We start from the raw sequence: 18,969 nt of genomic DNA, 5'->3' as shown, positions 1-18,969 counted from the left end.
TGAACTGCTCTGTCTACAAGCTAACGGATCTGCTTTGTAGATTTCTAGCTGTTGGGAAAGAAATAATTCTTTGCATACCAGCCATGGATGCATAAAACTCATTACTGTTCATCTTCCCTCTCACTTGCTTTTTACCATCTGATGTAGAAAATATGAGACTTTGAGGCTTTGAAAACTCAGCATAAAACATTCAGTTAGACCAATAAAAGGTAACACAACTCAAAATGTGTGATATCTTTATTCAAAATTAACAAGTTATTGCAAATGTAGATCACTGTGGCATATTTAAATATTTATTATTATCTGGATACCACCTACAGAGACAGTGGCACCCTGATATAGGTGTAGAGCAATTTCTAAGCATCAAGATTTTCAACTAAAGAAATATGTTAAAATCAGCTATTGCAGTGTAACACATGTCAATATAGTAGATCAAACCCTGCTGTGATAAGGCAGTGGCCTGTTGCATGGCTTAGGCAGAGCGAGCTGAATTTGTGAAGGCCTTTTATAGAGGGGAAGCGGTGGCCTTTTGTCTGCTTGGGTCACAGTGATATTGATGGGGGATAGTGTAGATGAAACGACTGACAAGTGGCAGAGAGGCTAATGTACTACTACGCTTCATCCTCATTATCGTGTTCCCAAAAGTACAAGTCTAAGTTCTTGACTATTTTCTCTCTCATATATAATTAGAATTTTTCTTTTATAACTTTTATAACATGCTTAATACCAGAGAATGGCTCAGGATTTGAACCTGTGTTGCGCTGCGTTGTGTTGCTTTCAAGACAAACGCGTTGCCCCTGAGCTATCCGCCTCACCAATATATACATCCATCTATTATCAATAACTCTTTCCATCAGTACTAAGTGACCTACCAACACAAACCCAGATTCATGGAACTGTGCAAAGTGTATTTTAGCAGTGCAAAGTCAGTGCAAAGTCATTTTGTATGGCAGAAATGACTATGCACTGCACTTAATTTGCACTGCAAAATTACACTTTGCACAGTTCCATGAATCAGGGTTTGTGTCGGTAGTGCAAAGTCACTTTTAAGCACTGCAAAGTCACTTTGAACCGTGCAAAAAATGCCATTAATCGGGCCCTACTTGTCTCGTTTATGCTGACCATTTACCAATATTTCTTTCTTTCACTGACCAAACCCACTCAGCTATTTCTGGCAGTCTCTCTGCTACCGAACTCTGGAGGCATGACCACTCTCTTTATCTTAACATCCATGACTCTCCTCCCCTACTTAGTCACTTTCCTCCATACCGTGCGTCACTTTCATCTTCTGCTCGTGATCTGCTCGTGATCTTGATGTTATTTTTATTCAACTCCATTACTTCGCACATTTCTTCTCTGCCTCATTTATGTCACAATCAACTCTGCAATATTCATAAAATTAATCTTTCTCCTATTCTTGTTCTCACAATGATGTTCTTGTCTTGACTAGTGCTCCTCACTTTTTCCGAGCTACTGGCCTATGCCTTTTCTTCACATGACTCCATCTTTGCCATGCTGTGTGTCTGTTGCTCCTGTCTCCATGTCTCTCTTTCACTACGTTCTTTCTGTTTGCTGTCCTGTCCAGCCCATCTCTGATTGCACGCCTTGTGTATTGTCTTTAAATTTGTCCAAAGCACTGCCCCAACATATCACTCCATACTTTTTTCTGTATCGTCTGTCCTCTTCCTCATTGGTCTATATCTCTTCTTCTATAAACATTTGTTCACCCTCCTTGTGCCTAATTCTGGTTTCGTTCATGTTCCCTTCTTAGGGAAAGATTCTAAAGAATTAAAGTTCACAGCATCAACTATCTCACTCAAAAAAATCTTCTGATCAGTGCCCTGCTTGCTGCAATGCATTTTTACTTCAGATCTATTCACTGCAATCACTCTAATGTATATCAAATAAAAGATTGACAAAACTCAATTCTTTACTAAGCTTCCAAACCATAGCTACCACGTACCAATAAAACAACAGGAAAATATGCACACAGTTAAGAAAACTGATTAAGCTTTCACCATTCCCAACTCCATTTGGACCCAGAAAAAGAAACCTATATGCCCAGATCCCTGATCTGCATTTACACAGATAGCAACACGTGTGACTGGAGAAGTGGCAATAAAACGGAAATGAGTGAAGGACACAAGTTCCCGATTCGAACCAACTAGATACCCGCTTGCCATTTGATCCAGTACGACTCACTGCACCCGAACCTAGTTCAACCGGCACCACAACACAGCTGGAAACCTGGATTTGTGCTTTCGGACCACCTAAGAACAGCAGAAAGGTATTATTGACCTATAACTGCACACTTGGTGCATCTTTGGTCCCTAGAGAATGTTTAGGTTACTTTTGGACTGTTTTCCACTGAAATACATATTCTTTTAAATTCCTTGTGGTTGCTTATTGCCCTTTCATCCCGGTTTAATTGCCAAAAGTGTTGCTGATTTCTGACTATTGCATATTATGTGTTATCTCTTTCTGGACTTTTTTTGTAGTGTTTTTATAGTTATGTGTACACCGGTGGATCTAATCAAAGGATATATATTTATAGAACCGTGATTGGACATTTGTTTTTATTTGTAACTGTTTTTACTTTGCTGTTTGGGTTGCTACTGGATCGCACCCCTTCCCTCAGTCCAAGTTCCCAGAAAAGGCAAAAGGGGTTTATCTTTTGGCTGCGCCTGTTATACCTTTATATTTGGGACCACTGTTGGTTTGTAGAAGTGTGGGGGCTAAGTAGGTGGTTTAGCCAATACTCATCCTTATTCTCCTGCAGAGCAGAAATAATTTCATCACACCAAATTACAAAGGTAGAGAGGCAATTGTTCTGAACTCAACATTTTATTTGTAGCTCTGGCACCAGGGTTTTAATTATCTATAATTTGTTTCCACGTCCATTTAAAATCTCAAGCTCAAACTAAGCAATAGAAAATGTAGCAGCGTCAGTCTCTTTTCTAATTATAGAAAGATAACAACTTATCTGAGCCGTATTTGAAACTGCGGAATACTCCTGAAGTCTGTTTTCAATTTTGATGAGCATGAGGAGGACGGCATCAACACTGAAAACAGACTTCAGAAGTATAATGCGGTTTCATAGATGGCTCAGGTAGGTTTTCTTTTTTAATAAGAAGAGAGCCACTAGTTTCTACATAACCTTGCATGTGCAAAAGGATGTGTGGAAAGTTGCTGGGGGAGCAAGCTAAAGAAGCTCGAGAAAGGCAGCGAAGGGTGATGGCCGTGCAGCATTCAGGCTGCTTTGAACAGCGGGCATGCACCAGTGAGAGCAGCCTGTGTTCCAATCACCCTGATTGGCTGCGGCCCAAGCCCAGGGTGCTTATGTGCACTGATGCCTGATACAAACCTGTTCTGTATTGATTCTTTGTAGACCCTGAACTCTGAATCCTGATTCCAGTGTTTTAAAGGAGACTGGCATAAATGTATCATTATCCACTCCGTGCCATCATACTATAATTTAAGTACTCTATTTGCATAAATCCATTACAGGACATATTAGCATAGAAGATTCAGGAAGTTTAAAGCAGCACAGATTACACTAAATTCATCAGGTGACTCAATGGTGCACTGATGACAGGCACTGGTATCTCTACAGTGTTCAGAATCATCAAAGCTGGGATCATTCAAAAGGGCAAAAAGAGCTATTTTAGATGACACCCAAATGACTGCTGAAGAGACACCTAATCAACTAGCTCGGGGACCACCGTATTGTTGCCACTAACTTAAAGTCATTATTGCCTAAGCATGGACACCATGGGCCGGATTTACAAAAACACTTTTGAATGGGAATCCCCATTGAAAAGGCTTTGTAAATCAGGCACCATGCATTTCTGAATCTAACTTTGTAATCCCAGGAAAATTCCTAGTTTAAACTGAAAAGTCTACTGCAGTGCCTTACTCATAGAACAAGAAGATTGAGTGGTCACCAACTGCAAAATAATCAAACCAGTATTACCAGAGTCTTCACTCAAATGAAGAGGTTGACCTACACAAAGTGGGTGCTTTAAGTATCTCATCATTGCTCATTTAAAGCTATCAGCAGTAGTTTATTTAAGCCTTTCATAGAGCTAATAAAATTAACATTTTTATCTGGATTTTTTTTAGAATGCACATTTTACACTTTCCACGCTGGAAAGTGTACCTAGTTCCTGAATATCACCTATAGCGCTCTCCATAGAGGAAATACATTATTAATCAATGGTATAATATCCCTCTAAAATCCAAAGTTAACAGCCATCCCAACTGCTCAACTCTCCTACAGATCTTTGGTTGTCTAGATGACCACTGTCTGCCAGTCTTCTCAGGTCTAGAGTCTGACAGCCTGAAAGTATTCCCAGGGAAACCCCACACGCAGCCCTTTTTTAAAGCTTCCAGGAATGCATCAAGAAATAAATTTTTTTGCACAAATTTAAAATATATAAAAATAGGAATGAAAAATCATACACCTACACAAACACACACACACACACACACACACTCTCTTTGGCTGCTATACTATAAATATATACATGTACATATATAAAAATTATATATTCTATTCAGCATGAGGTGTAGGGCTAAGACATCTATGAACATTTGTGGGGGGCTAGCAATTACTAGAGTGAATTGATGTGGTTAGAGAGGGATTGATATGTGAATCACAAGACCAGTGTATAAGTGCATGCATGGGTAGGATCTGCCCATAAATTATGGCTTTGCAACTAACAAACTACCGCCATATTATTTAAAGACAGCCAGGATAGTCATAATGTTGATAATCACTCAATTGATAGCTGTAAATGTCTGCACAATAAACTGTGTATAAATCATAATGCTACTTACAATCTAGTTTGGTTTATCGCCCTCCACAAGCAATGCAATCCTTTGAGAATTAGCTTCAATGTTGCTCAATAGTTTTCTTAAACTCTCCACGTCTACCATAAATCTTGGAGATTTTAACTATTGGACACATGATCTTCGAGATTCACATGCTGTCCCGCTACTTAACACCCTCTCCTTGCTTGGTTTCTCCCAAAAAGTGGACATACTTACTCATAAGGAGGGCAACACTCCTGACTGGGTTCTTACTCACAATGTTCTTATTTCTAATCCTGATTCTGCTCTGTATCCTTGGTCTGACCACCTTAGTATTATATTTTATATATTTACACCTTCCAGATGCCTTCCTTTAACCCCTTAAGTGCCAAAGATGAGTATACTCGTCCTTTTTGCATAGACTTGCATAATAGCAAATCTAAAAAGTAGTTTTTAGTCGTACTATTACAAATATCATGGGATTTTCTTTCATTCTACCACTCAACCATTGCTGAATCAATTACTAGATTTTAGTGATATAATTAGCCTGGTTAATGCATATAATACTGCTGTTACCTCAACCATTGACATTTTAGCACTTGTCAAAAAAGAAGCTTAAACAAGTGACAGTAAATATTCTGCATTTCTCTGACGATCTTGCTAGATTACACAAAGTCAAGAGATCTGCAGAAAAATCTTGGAAGAAAGGCCCCACTATTGAGAACAAAGCTACTTATAATACTGCAGCTAACAACTATTAGAAAGCCATTATCAATGCTAAAAAAATATATACTATAAATGGCCTATTAGTCCGGCTCAATCTGAGTTGTTCACAATCCTCAAAGGACTTGGTGGAAATAAGGCAGTAATAAATGCTGATGTTATGAAGGATACCACCTGATGCCAAACAGTTTAAGATGCTATGATGTCAAAACTTCACTTGCATCGTAGTACAAACCTTGATAATTTCCTTGGCGCTATATGGTACCAAGTCACCACACTGTGAATTGAGTAAGTCATGTTCCATTAATGATTCCATGGTACCACTGTTTTCTTGTCATCTAGTTTCTGAAGATCATATCAGAGAGGTTTTAAGCTCAATTAAGCCTCCTTCATGCAAGGGCGATGCATGGCCTGCCTCAGTTATACAGAGTTGCCCCGATGCATTGATTACAGTTATCACACAAATCATGAATTCCTCTTTCAATGCTTCTATTGCTCCTGACTGCTCAAATATTGCATGGATTACTTCACTCCTAAAAGAGGAAATTCTGGACCCCGGAGTCGCAATTAATTATAGGCTCATTACCTGTGGCACATTCCTCTTGAAGATTATTGATAGGCTGGTGTATCTTCAGGTCCAACACTATTTAGAGATCAATAAAATTCTAGGCATTTATCAGTCAGACTTTTGTGCACTTCATGGTAATGAAAATATTGCTCAGTGACCTTGAATCTAATGTCACGAGCATTTAAGAGAAGGGACATGCTGCCCTCCTCATGTTGCTTGATTTATCCACAGCGTTCGACCTGGGGTTCATTCCATTCTGTTGGAAAGACTTTCTAATGCTGCCAATTTGTCCTACTCCGCGGCTGAATAGGTTAATTCCTTTTCGTGGATGATTTTGTAGCCCCTCCCATTGCACTCCTTTGTTGGGTGCCCCAGGGCTCGTACCTTGTACCTGCCCTCTACAATATATATACTTGACCACTATCTGACATTCTGGATCAGTTGGGTGTCTGCTATGCAAACTATGCAGACGATACTCAGGTTCTCTTTCAACTTACTGGGGATCACAATGTAGATACCATGAAAGTCAACCAGATCTATTCCAATATCAAGGCCTGGATGGCAGCTAACTCACTAGCACTCAATGACTCAAAAACTGAACTACCAGGCAAAGACTTAAATAACTTGACTCCTGTTATGATGCTTTTTTAATCTCTGATTGTTCCATCCCATTGGTTCAGAAAGTTAAGACACTGGGGGCCTATTTGGATTCTGAGCTGTCTATGAATACCCATACTGATTCAGGCTCATACTATCTGAAACTTCTCAGACATCTTAAGCCTTATTGGTTTGAGCAAAGCTGTGCCATCTTGCTGCATGCTATCATCTGTTCTAAGCTTGACTACTTTAATGGGATTTTTCTAGGGACCTCTCAAGCTAAGATAGATAAGCTACAGGACATTCAAAATGACTGTGCTCACGTCACCTACAATCTTCCTCGATGGGAGCATGTCACCTCCTTCAGGCGTTCACTTCATTAACTCCCGGTTTAAGATTGTATCAAACACACAATTCTATCGCTTATTTATAGATCCTTACATGATTTTGAACCTGCTTACCTCACTGCTAAGATCAAGTTTCCTGTATCTAGGAGAGTTCTTCGCTCTCAGGACCCTTTATGTCTGGATGTGGGTCGTTCAAAACTCCAGCTAACAAGTTGCATACTCTTGTGTAATAGCCTACCCTTCTACAATTGCAGATAATTGTCTATTCTTTCTTTTAAAAAGAATCTCAAGACTTACTTGTTTTAGTTCGTATTTGATTGCTCTCTTATGCTCACTTGTTTGTTTATACCTCGTCTGTTTTTTTTGTCTTGTTGTTTGTTCTGTTTGTTTTTTGTTGGTGCTCTGGGCCCATGGGCTTGTAGCGCTTACTATGAATAATAAATATTAATAATATTAATACAACTATTAATAATAATAATACTAAACATACTAATAATAAAACAAGTATTGATAATAATAATAATAGTAATAATATTAACAATAATAATAAAAATAATAATAATAATAATAAAAAATAACAATAACATGCGATTAGAAAAGCTTTTCCAGTACTACTGTTCTGGGCTGCAAGATGTGGATTTTTCCTAATGCACCGAATGACTCGTGTGGAGCGATTGTTACATATTTGGGGAAATATTTAACTTAACGTAAGCTGTATAATCAAATGTGTTGCTTTCATTGAATTTCTATTTTCTCTGTGTCTCTGAAATTGTTAATTTCAACCATGTGTCCATTTGAAACTTAGATTTTACCCAAAATGTGAAAATCCTAAACCTTCCAAGTACAGTCCTGTGATCCTGGCTCTTCTCACTGTATTATTCAGACATATATATATATATTTAAGCAGCCAGCTAGAATACCTCTCTCATCCTTGCTGATATGTCACACCTGGATGGACAAGCTTGGTGTCCGGAAACTGATGCTCACTAACCTTGCCTAACTCATAAGGGTGGGTGAAACATGGCTAGGACATGACAAAGAATTTGAAAACTATTTGCCTGTCAATTACTCATACACACTAGTCTTTATGAATTTCAAAAGACCAATTTGACCAGATTAAAAAGTTGGATTTCAAATAGCACATAGATCTTTTTAAATTGAATTTCTCATTATTAATTATCTGTATCTTGCACATGGGAACATATAATTGAAGATAAACAGGAGGGTAGGAAAAGAAAGAGACGCTAAGAGGGCCAGCCTTGTGCGTCAATTTCTAAAATATCTCCTTGTAAATTGATAATCTGTTGTGAAAAATGTGCATCATCCACATGGCAACACTGTGTTGCAAAGCCAAACTACAAATGTTGTCCTAAATAATATCTAATTCATCGTCCCACCACAAGTGCTACATTAGATGCTGTTTCTGCAAAGGCAACTCCCACCAGTGTGACCATGACGGTGCTAACAAGTTTTGCTCAGTGCCCATCAGTGCCTAACATTGGAATGATGCCCAGGCCCCATAAAGGAAGAGTTGGGTGCAGTGTCTGTCTGCTCCATGGCACCCTCCAAGCTCTCCTCCTCATGCCTTCCTAGTGGCAGTACAGGTGCATTTAGCCCATCTCCCCTGGAATTTGATTGCATACCAACATGCATCTTTAAAGGGAGCTCTTGGAAATTATATGGTATTCCCCCAATCTCATAGGGAAATCGCTGGGCAGCTAAGAAACATCTCTTACCGATTGCACAGGCAATAAGTTCGCACAAGCACGTTCCAGATTAAGAAAGCACTAGAGAGGCAGCTGTAGAACATTCTATAATCGTAAACCTCTTGGTGACTGCAAAACGGAGCAATCAAGAGTTGCAGACACAGCTTACATGGCATTTCTTAGCTCTCTATGATCAGGAAAAAAGGAAATTTGGACCTCATCTTGTCATGCAAAGAAAATGATCAGCAGTACAGGAAAAGGTCTGCAGTCCAGAGACCCTAGTAATCTGCATCATAACCAGCATCGACAAGTGTTCAGTGGCAAATCATGTAGACTAAGTGTCGACATTTTAAACTGAACTGGTCTCCAAAGAAAGAACATGCTTTTTCTCAACTTCAATTGACCTTCAGCCTCTTCACTCTACGTGTTTAAGGTAAACAATAGGTATGAAGATGCTAGTTTAGGACCATACCTAACCATGATCCCAAAAGAAAGTACACATGTGGAACAGGCGTGCATTTGCTATAAGTTTACGCACACATGTACGCAAACCTACACTTAAGCTTAGTAGAACAGAAAAAGCGGGAATTTCCAGAGGCCTTTGTGAGAGCTCTGGGTGTGTCAAGGGGATTGTTGTAGAGGAAAATGGCACATGCCCAGTGAGTGTCACTATATTTATTGGCAAATGTTCAATATTGCTGTACTGACTTTTCTGCACACTTTTAAATTATACATAGACATTCTGGGGCTGATTCACAAACACATTCCCAGGAGTAACTCCTGAAGAGAGACTTCTCGATTCACAAAGACGCTACATGGGGCATTCTAAGTTATTCCCTAAATTGTTTCCAAAGAAGTAAATCACTGTTATCAATGCTAACTTCTGCTTCTTCCTGAAATAATATTCTCTTTCCAGGAGTAGGTCAAAAGTAAGCCTGAAATACTACAGTAACTTTTTTTTTCAAAAGATGCCCTCTAAGTGTGTTGCGAGATACGTTTGAATATAAAATGAATGTAAATGTGTGCAATTTATGAAATGAGATGCGATAACGTGGAATGATATTTTGGAGGAAGAGAATAAATATTTGAAACATTCTGTCTTAAAATGTCTTTTTTCTAAGTGTTGTTCCATGAAAGGCCACCAGTAGAATGTGTAACTTGGACATGTGTTCTGGATCATACGTAGCTTTGACGTTTTTCCAATAGTAACATGTCACTCCTGTCAACAAGTGCAACATATGCCGAATACACACACTTCCTAATATATAAAGAAAATTGTATAGCATCCCAAATTTCATAGAATAATTGTATGCATATCTTATCAGAATTCATGCTGGAATATCATGGGCATTTCTAAATGAAATACAACTCCCAAGAAGCAAAATGAGAATTCAATATCTTAGAACATGTTAATGGACGTTTCCTGTTCTGCTGGGAACACTGATATTTCTGTCACAGTGATGGAGCACAGGTTATAGGAAAAATAAAGATTTTTGACAACGATATATAACAACTCAGTCAGCAGATAAGTGAGGAGAAATGTATCTTCTGTTGTAAGGTCTTCCTTCATGTGCCGATGGATGTCTTCAATGGGACTTTGTTCACATCAGGAGATTTTCTGTTCGTGCTGATTGTATAAAGTCTGGATCAAAACAGAAGAAAGAAAGAGTCTGAAAAAAATAGTTGATACACTGTGCTTGCAGTAGCTCTCTAAATGTTTGCTAGATTCAAAACAATCAAAGAAATACACCTTTCTTTTAAGGCTCAGCAGTGAGGCTACTAGAGTTCTAGTTTGAGACTTACCAGATTACCATACAACTTTAATTCCTTTCAAAATCATTATTTAAACCACTCAAAGTCAACGTTAATTTCTCTGTTAAGTTCCACCATTGTCAATTGCCTATACAATCAATATACCAGCAAGTGAACTGCTTGAAATAACTCTCCCACCTGCGTATCAATAAACAAAACCCCTATCCTATAATAATGCATCAAGGAGCATACGAATGCCAAGCACCTAACCGCCCAAATACCTTTTAAAATCTCATATTTCAGCCGATCAAGTTATTACTAGGCCCTCAATCATTTCAAAGATGGTTAGTTATCACTCACATACAGTTCCACATCTGCAAAACCATATATTTAATAGGTTTGCTGGCTAACATTTAAGGAATGTAGTTAGCATATTTATGTTATGGCCTGCAGCAAACATTGTGCAAAACACAGCCTGATTCCTTTTTTTCACCCTAGTGCAAAGGTTGTTAAATAATACATATTGTGGCAAAATCAATCGTTTTTCTTCATTCCATATTATATTAGCATTTGCTCAATATTTAGCACTGGTGAAAATATTCCACAATCTGATCCTATTCTATCTACATATCCTATTTATTCAGGGTCCTTCTTGCACCACTGTGAGTAAAACAATCAAATCAAGGTGCTCAGATGCCTTCATGCTTTAAATGTCACGGGTGTTTCTACTTTTCAATCTCCTGGTGAAACAATTAGCCATATTTTAAATCTTACTATAAGAAACAACCTTGTTCAGCTAACCTCAGATCTAAGCTTAGGATACTTACGGAAGTTTATTTTCTTGCAACCCTGTGGATCACAGTTATTGGTAATATGTCAAGCAAGGGTGACCCACCATTGGTAAGGCACCTTTAATGCAAGTATTGCTAATCAGTCAGTCAATTAACGTTATTCGGATCATAGAACTAATCAATGAAAGTGCATACAACAACATGGAACACGTGCAGTAACAAAGTCAAAATAAAGAGTGTGCAATTAAAATAAGTTGTAAAATCACGTGCCAGGAATCAAATTTATGAACATGCTCCTTAACGTCATTGCACAACCTAACTAAACAAGCGAAAACCAGGCTAGTACAGGAGTATTAGCCGACAAAATAAAAGTAATGGCTGGTCTACATTATGTAAGGTGTATATGGGGAAAAATCAACTTTACAGTGCTGCTCCTGACCTGAGAGTATGCTGCACATAGCAATAAAAAGGCATTCAATCTTCGGGCTGAGCGTTACATGACAAGCAACTATTGCTACTATTGCTAATCCTAAACAGTTGTATCCTTAAAAAGAAGCAATATGGTGAAGATTGCCTCACTCTAAAGTCAAAGAGGTTCTGAGAACAGGCTAATCATTCTGATTCATTAGAGAAGGTGTCATTTCATTAAAGTCTGTAAAAATCTCATAAGTAGATGTGTAACTATTGAACTGACAATAGACAATGTGGGTGTGATTTTAGAAGTGCCCAGAGATTGTTTTTATTGGTGTAAAAGTGTCCAATACAATGTTACATGGCAGTCTGAAATAATCTGGGGCTGGGTGGAGGCATGTATCAAAATGTATGACCTCACCATCCAGGAACGCGTCCCCAGACAAATAAGGGGCTCACCACCCAGGAATGCGCCCTCTGACAAATAAGGGAGCATCTCTGACAGATTATGATTCTGTCATCAAGGTTGGTGGATTCCATAGGAATTCATGTACACAGTGGAAGGCATTTACTATCCATTTTGTAATTGGTGTGAACACAACATGCACACCTAGGCCCGTTCGTACTTCCATGTTACATTTACAATATGCCTTCTTTCCAAATTTTAGAGCATAGAAAGTGAGTTATGCCATGGCAGCAGGTGAGTTTAATCTTGGTTCTGAAATTATAATTGTTAGAAATGTAGCAGCCAGGGTGGCTCTCGATGGCTGGGCACACACTCAGTTCCCAAAGAACAGACATTCTGAGAGAATTATATCTGGAGGATATCTGGTAGGTGGCATGGACATGCTTGTTATAGCCACCCACATTCACTCCATGTGAATCAGCAGCATGTGGGCTGGATTTGCATGAGACATGCAAATGCAATTTAGCCCCAGTTTAGCACCAATTATCAACCAGTTCCAAAAAATCAAATTCGTTGTGATGAGATGGTGTATAATGGATTACAACTTCACATAATTGTGCCAACACATTTCTGCTCTTTTCCCATGTAAATATTGGTGTGCCGGTTCCAGAAGACCTCTTTAACTACCTGTGGTTAGCAGTAAAAGAGTCCACCTCCATCGAAGAATGACATTCCCTGTGGAGTGACAGATATTTGTATTTTTTAATTTATTAGGCACTATGAGAGAGAATAAACGAAAGCGAGATTGGGCAGCCTAGGAAAAAGAGAGATTGAGATAGAAGGGAATGAAAAGGGACATACAGGAAAACAAGAGAAAAGAGAACAGAGATAGCTAGGAGAAATGGGGAATTAACTACTGCTGTCAACTCTTATATATCATAGAAAATAGTGGAAGCAGTGACAGTAAAAGGAAACAAATGCATAGTGTGGGTTAAATGGGCCAGTATGAATATGGTCACAGAAAGCTACTATGGAAGGGAATACTTTCATGTCACAAGACAATCAGATGATAAAGTGGTAGAAACTACAAGCATGAACCATTTTAGAGGGATAGAATAACATCAGTTACTGATACAACTATTTGAATAGATGCAGAGCTTACAATTAATATTGCTTGAAGCAGATAGCACTTGGAATGGGTCAAATGGTGGACATTCATTTATTGTCCAATCAATCGAATTCCTAATGAGACACATTAACAAGTGTGTTTGCACCTTCAGAAAGCCATTTAAAAGGCACATGATGTATGTGCCAGTTCTTCAAAATGGTCCATGTTTGTTTAGGGTCATGTCTATTTGGTAAAATTCTTATAACGAGATTGTGCATTGTTCATTTATTCAAGTACTAGTGTTAAAGCATGTGTACACGCGCTAAAGTGCGTAAAGGAAGATATTTTCAGAGTGTAAATATATTATGTGTAGTTTAACTAATTTATCTTAGAAAGAAAATGGCCCTCTTTCTTTTTACGTGAAGGAGTAGTAACCTCAAACAAAATATCACACAATCTGTTAAAAAGGTTCAACATAGTACAAGATATGTACTAATTGTTGTATCCGCCCCTTTTTGTCTTGGATTCTACTTGAGTGTTTTGGACTCAAATAAATAATATTGAGGGATGTCAGAGTAATACAATTCACATGCAGAATGATTCGAAATAGACAGGGGATCATAAAATAAAGTAAAGTCAAATAAAGTTTAAAATGTACATGAAGAATATTATTGATATAATAATGCATACCAGGAAATGCTACAATGCATAATTAAATTACATAATGCATAAGTACATTAAAAAAAGTAATTTATTTTGTTAGAGAAATAGTGCTCAATCCAATGAATTTCTGTTTATTATTTTTTTTTTAAATGTATATATTTTCTCAATGTATGCAACTTGAAATGTGCTGTTAAAGTGGTATCCCTGCCTTGGGCCTTTTCTGCAGCTAATTGTATGTTATCATTGTTGAAGTACACATTTTGTTCGCATGGAAGATGAACTTGAAGTCTTATTGTTGTATGCGTAAGGCAACAGCTCCCTCTACTGGTTATAATAGCCAAAGTCGGCAGGAAATACACATTTTGTTCACCTGGAAGATGAACTTGAAGTCTTATTTTTGTATGTGTAAGGCAACAGCTCCCTCCAGCGGTGATAACAGGTGAAGTAGGTTGGAGGGCTTTGGACAAACGTACATCTTGCCTTTTATTATTTAGCATGATATGATGACAGAATAGTTTGACTAGTCATTTTTTCCCTGAAGGAGGACAGGAGCATGAAACACATTTAGACATTTGATGGGAGTCAGGCACACTGAAACTTGTTCCCTAGAAACAGTGAACATCTATGTCCTCTGGGGAGGGAGGAGGATTTGTACTGTGTTTACGCCATGACGGCATGCAGTAATGAGTAGTCTTAATATGTGGGTAAATCACAATATGGGAAGAGAGGTCTGGGATGACATCTGAACACCTCAATTGTCACTTACTTCATGAATGTCTGAGTGTTTATCGTTTTTCTTCTAAATCCAAGTGGAAATTAGGTAGGGAAGTCATAATTTGATGGTTTGAGGTAATGCTTACCCTCGAGGGATCCCTAAAGGACATGCACTGTGAGACTGCTGAGGCAGCACTTTCAGAGGCTCATAGGGGTAAATGGGTGAAGGCCATGCAGCTGCCTTCTTTGGACTAGACCGGTCTGTACCGGTCAAAACAAAAGAGCCCTATCCTTTGCAGGAAGCATGTCAGGGGGCAGTGGCCATTTACTGCTCTCCTGAGGAGGAGGACACACAGTATCGTCAAATCAGAGCATCCAGCCCGGAAGCAGAGGACCGGGAGACCACGGGAGATGAGATGGAAGCAGAAGAGAGACAAGGAAGAATGTACAAGGAAGGCCATTATTCTGTTTTGGGGTGTGGAAGCTACATGTATTGCAAGGGGCCCGACCATGAGGGAATATAAGGCAAAGGCGAATTGGAGGTAGGTTGAGTTCCCTTGGGTGGTGTGTTTGTCATGGATATTGTCTGCTGTAATAAAAGGAATGCCCAATTGTCCATTCTCGGTAAGACTCCGTAGTCTTCCTGTTTGTATTTTAGTTCAATAAAACAAAAACAAGATTGATGTATGACAATAAAGCAATGTTACCCTCACCTGTTTAGAAGTGATTTGGGATGTCTATATGGTTTATGTCACACAATACATCTCAACCAAGATGCATTACCCACAACAGCTGAGGTGTGACAGGTACCCTTGGCACTGCTGTGGGAAGAGGTAATGACAGAAATGGGACGGATGCAAGCGGAAGACATTATCAAGCCTTATTATAAGCATGTTTAGCAGAAGGCATCTTCTGGTATTCCCATCCTTTGAATATCATATCCTTTCATTGTCTATGCCATGCCCCATTCATTTTCTAATTTTATATTGCACTCCAGCTACTCTCTCTTCTTCCTCCACCTTTTATTTCTTTTGGGTGACTTTATTCTTCATCTTTTATCATTCATGCCTCATCTCCCATTCTCTCATTACTTCACTTCTACAATCTTTTTCACTATCCTTCACCTACATCACACATCTCAGATTCTTCTCTTGATAGTATATTTTCCTCTATTTCACCAACCTCATTAGTCTCCTCAAGCTCCTTCCCGTTCTCTGATCACAATCTACTATCCTTTTTTTCCTTTGCCCCTATCGCCTCTAGTCCTATCAGTCCATAACGATCATTCTCTGGTTGTAATCTCAGAACCTTTGACACTTCTGTTTTTATTGCAGCACTCATGACTTCTCTTCGTTCTCCCTCTGATTTTGACTCTACTTCTGTTGACTCAACCCTCAACCCTAAACACTTCAGTCATTGCTACTATTGACTTTCTTCACCCTCCTCCTACTTTCTGTCCCTCTTTTAGGCAACCTAGGTTCACTCCTGACCTTCTCTCTTTACGTACATTTCCGAGGTGAGCCGACCGCCGTTGGAGTAAATCTCACTCGCCCATTAACCTTGCATTGTTCTCTGGTATCCATTCTACCTACGACTCCTCTTTGGTATGCTTCCAAAAATAAATGTCTCATATCTTTTTCGTTCTTACTCTAATCACACTTTCCTTCTCATTCAACTTCTAAACTGTATCCGTGTTTCCCTCAATCCTTCTCTATCCTCCTCCTGTAACACCACTGATTTGGTCAACTATTTAATTAACTAAGTCACTCTGTTACGGTCTTCACTCTCAATCTCTAGCAACCCTTTCTCATCACTTTCTCCTTCTGTATCATCCTCTCTGACATCCCTCACCCCCTTTTTCAACCCTGAGACCTCCTTCTACCTCACTAAAGCTAAAACTTTGTCTCCTGACCCGCTCCCTATCCATCATCACTAATATCTTTCCCCTCTTGATTTTATTTCCGACTTCCCTCATTAATTTGTCTCTTTCCTCAGCTAGATTGCCCTCTGGTTTTAACAGTGCTGGTATGTTAACTCTCCTTCCTTACTGTCCACCTTCTGCCCCATGAGACATCTGCCATTTGTATCTGACATTCTAGAATGTGTAATCTACTCTGAAGTTACCTCCTATCTAGACCACCATTCTCATCGTCCACAATCCCAACCTGGTTCTCGCCCACTCCACCAAAACTGCCTTGGTTTCTGTATCCAATTCTGTTCTATCTTCTCTCCATTCTAGTCTTTTGTCTTTTCTTTTTCTTCTCAATCCTTCTGCTGCTTTCAATACGGTTGATCACTCTACTCTGTCCATGTGTTGTATGGCTGTGTTTAAAGGATGGTACAAGAAATGTGGTTGCTTTTCACTGAACCCTCCCATTATTGCTTATACACAGAAAATATACCTGATGTTTCTGTACTGGGCTGAGACCTTCTGGCAGTCCCATGTTATACATATCTTTAATGACTATGACTAAATTCAAGAAAGCTGTATTCCATCTGAGAATAATAACTGACACAATGAGAATGATAGAGGATCAGTATTTCAATTATTTTCATACAGAAACATAATTATTTTACATATATTCAGTGGAATATAGATTGGTCATGATATGGGACGACAAAAGAGGAGTTTGACAAAAGAATATGTTTTAAACTCTCTATTGTACTTTCAAGCAAAATCATAAAATCATACATATGAGGACTTCCAAATATAGGAAAATATCATATATGTATGGTGCCTTGTTTAAAGCTCCTAAATACTTTTAACGTGTTAGTGCCTAGGAAACATTTAGAAAAATGTTACAGCTTTTGTAGAAGCTTTAAAAAGCTGGATAATTTACAACATCTATTAACCTTTTAACTGCCATGGGTTTTCCCCCCCAGTGCCAAGGCCTTTTTTGGTGATTTCAGTATTTTACCATGCAAAGCCTTCTAACATTTTCTCCTCATTAACCCCTTAAATCCCAAGGACGAGATACCGACTATGACATGGTAACGGTGGACATAAAGTGGGCGGGTATTCCTCCAAATGGACCAAAATGGAGGTGCAATGACTCACTTTGGAAGGATCCGGTGTTCTCCTCTGAGAAGAAAAAGGAAATAGAGGAATACTTTAAGGTCAATGACAGGGAGGTAGACATGAGGACCGTATGGGAGGCTGAGAAGGCTATGTGGAGAGGTACCATAAAAAGAGGCAAAGGGCGGTTGTCAAGAGGAGACTGAGGGAGGAGATAAGACACCTGGATGCGAAGGCCCATGAACCTGCGGAGAGCATACAAGAGACGAGGGGCAAGAGGGAGGAACTGAGACCCCTGGAAGAAGGGAAAGTCATCCGTAGCCTGCTCTTCCTGAAACAAAAGTTCTACGAAAAAGGGGAAATTGGCCGTGCGTCTGAGAGGTCAGCATGCGGATAGGTGGGTCATGGAAATAGGAGAGAATGACGGGTTGCAGGTCTAACGGGGAGGAAATTCCAGAAGCGTTTGCTGCCTTCTATGAGAAACTGTAGCGTCAGAGGTTTCCCCCAAGGCGCAAGATATGTGCGCTTACCTGGGGGCCATTGACCTGCCTAAACTCTCTGAGGAGTCCTCTGCATTGGAAGCCCCTATAATGGAGGAGGAAGTAAAAAAGGCGGTGGCAAGGATGCCGGTAGGGAAGGCACTGAGTGAGGATGGCTACACTTCTGGGTTATATAAGGTATTTCTCACTACCCTACTCCCTTTCTTGACAAAGCTGTTTAACTATATACTCGACACAGGCAGGGCGCAGGAATCGTTATCCTGTCCCTTGATCACAGTGATCCCCTGTGGTGCCTATCGGCCAATTTCTCTCCTCAATACGGATGCCAAGTTATACACCAGGGTGATAGCCAAGAGACTGGAAGGGTATATGCCGGGCCTAATTCACTCGGACCAGGTGGGGTTCATGTTGGGTCGATAGGGAGTGGACTAGATGAGGAAGACATTACACCTCATACACACATGTCAGGACATGGGGGGGTGCCTCTTCTTTCGATAGCTTGCGAGAAGGCCTTTGACCGGGTGGAATGGGGTTTTCTCAGGGCCGTCCTAGTCAAGTTTGGAATAGGGGAAAGGTTACTTTGTGGGGTCTTAGTGGTGTATATATGGCATCGGTGATGGTGAACGGAGGATTCTCAAGCTGGTTTGTTCTCGGGAGGGGTACCAGGCAGGGGAACCCCCTCTCCCCAACACTGTATGCTCTGTCGATAGAACCTCTGCCCAGCGGATATGGGATGACCCAGGGATGCAGGGCATCAAAATGGGAGGGTTGGAATATAAGGTTGCCTTAAAGCAGATGATATATTGCTACACCTGAGCGAACCCCTGATTTCCATTACGGTGGCTCTCTGGCTGA

General features: G+C 39.6%; 1 protein-coding gene across 2 annotated transcripts in view; it reads right to left on the bottom strand.

The window, feature by feature from the left end:
* Window positions 1-219: 219 nt before the first annotated feature.
* OPN5 (opsin 5) overlaps window positions 220-18,969 on the bottom strand; it is a 533,338-nt gene continuing 514,588 nt past the window's right edge. For both annotated transcript variants that reach the window (XM_069605842.1, XM_069605841.1), the window contains exon 7: window positions 220-10,395. In XM_069605842.1, the coding sequence (XP_069461943.1) occupies window positions 10,320-10,395 (76 nt within the window). In that variant the 3' untranslated portion in view covers window positions 220-10,319. The remainder of the gene's footprint in view (window positions 10,396-18,969) is intronic.

The sequence above is a fragment of the Ambystoma mexicanum genome, chromosome 4p (assembly GCF_040938575.1).
Source record: "Ambystoma mexicanum isolate Mex_15411 chromosome 4p, UKY_AmexF1_1, whole genome shotgun sequence".
NCBI lineage: Eukaryota > Metazoa > Chordata > Amphibia > Caudata > Ambystomatidae > Ambystoma > Ambystoma mexicanum.
This window is presented reverse-complemented; position numbering and strand designations above follow the sequence as displayed.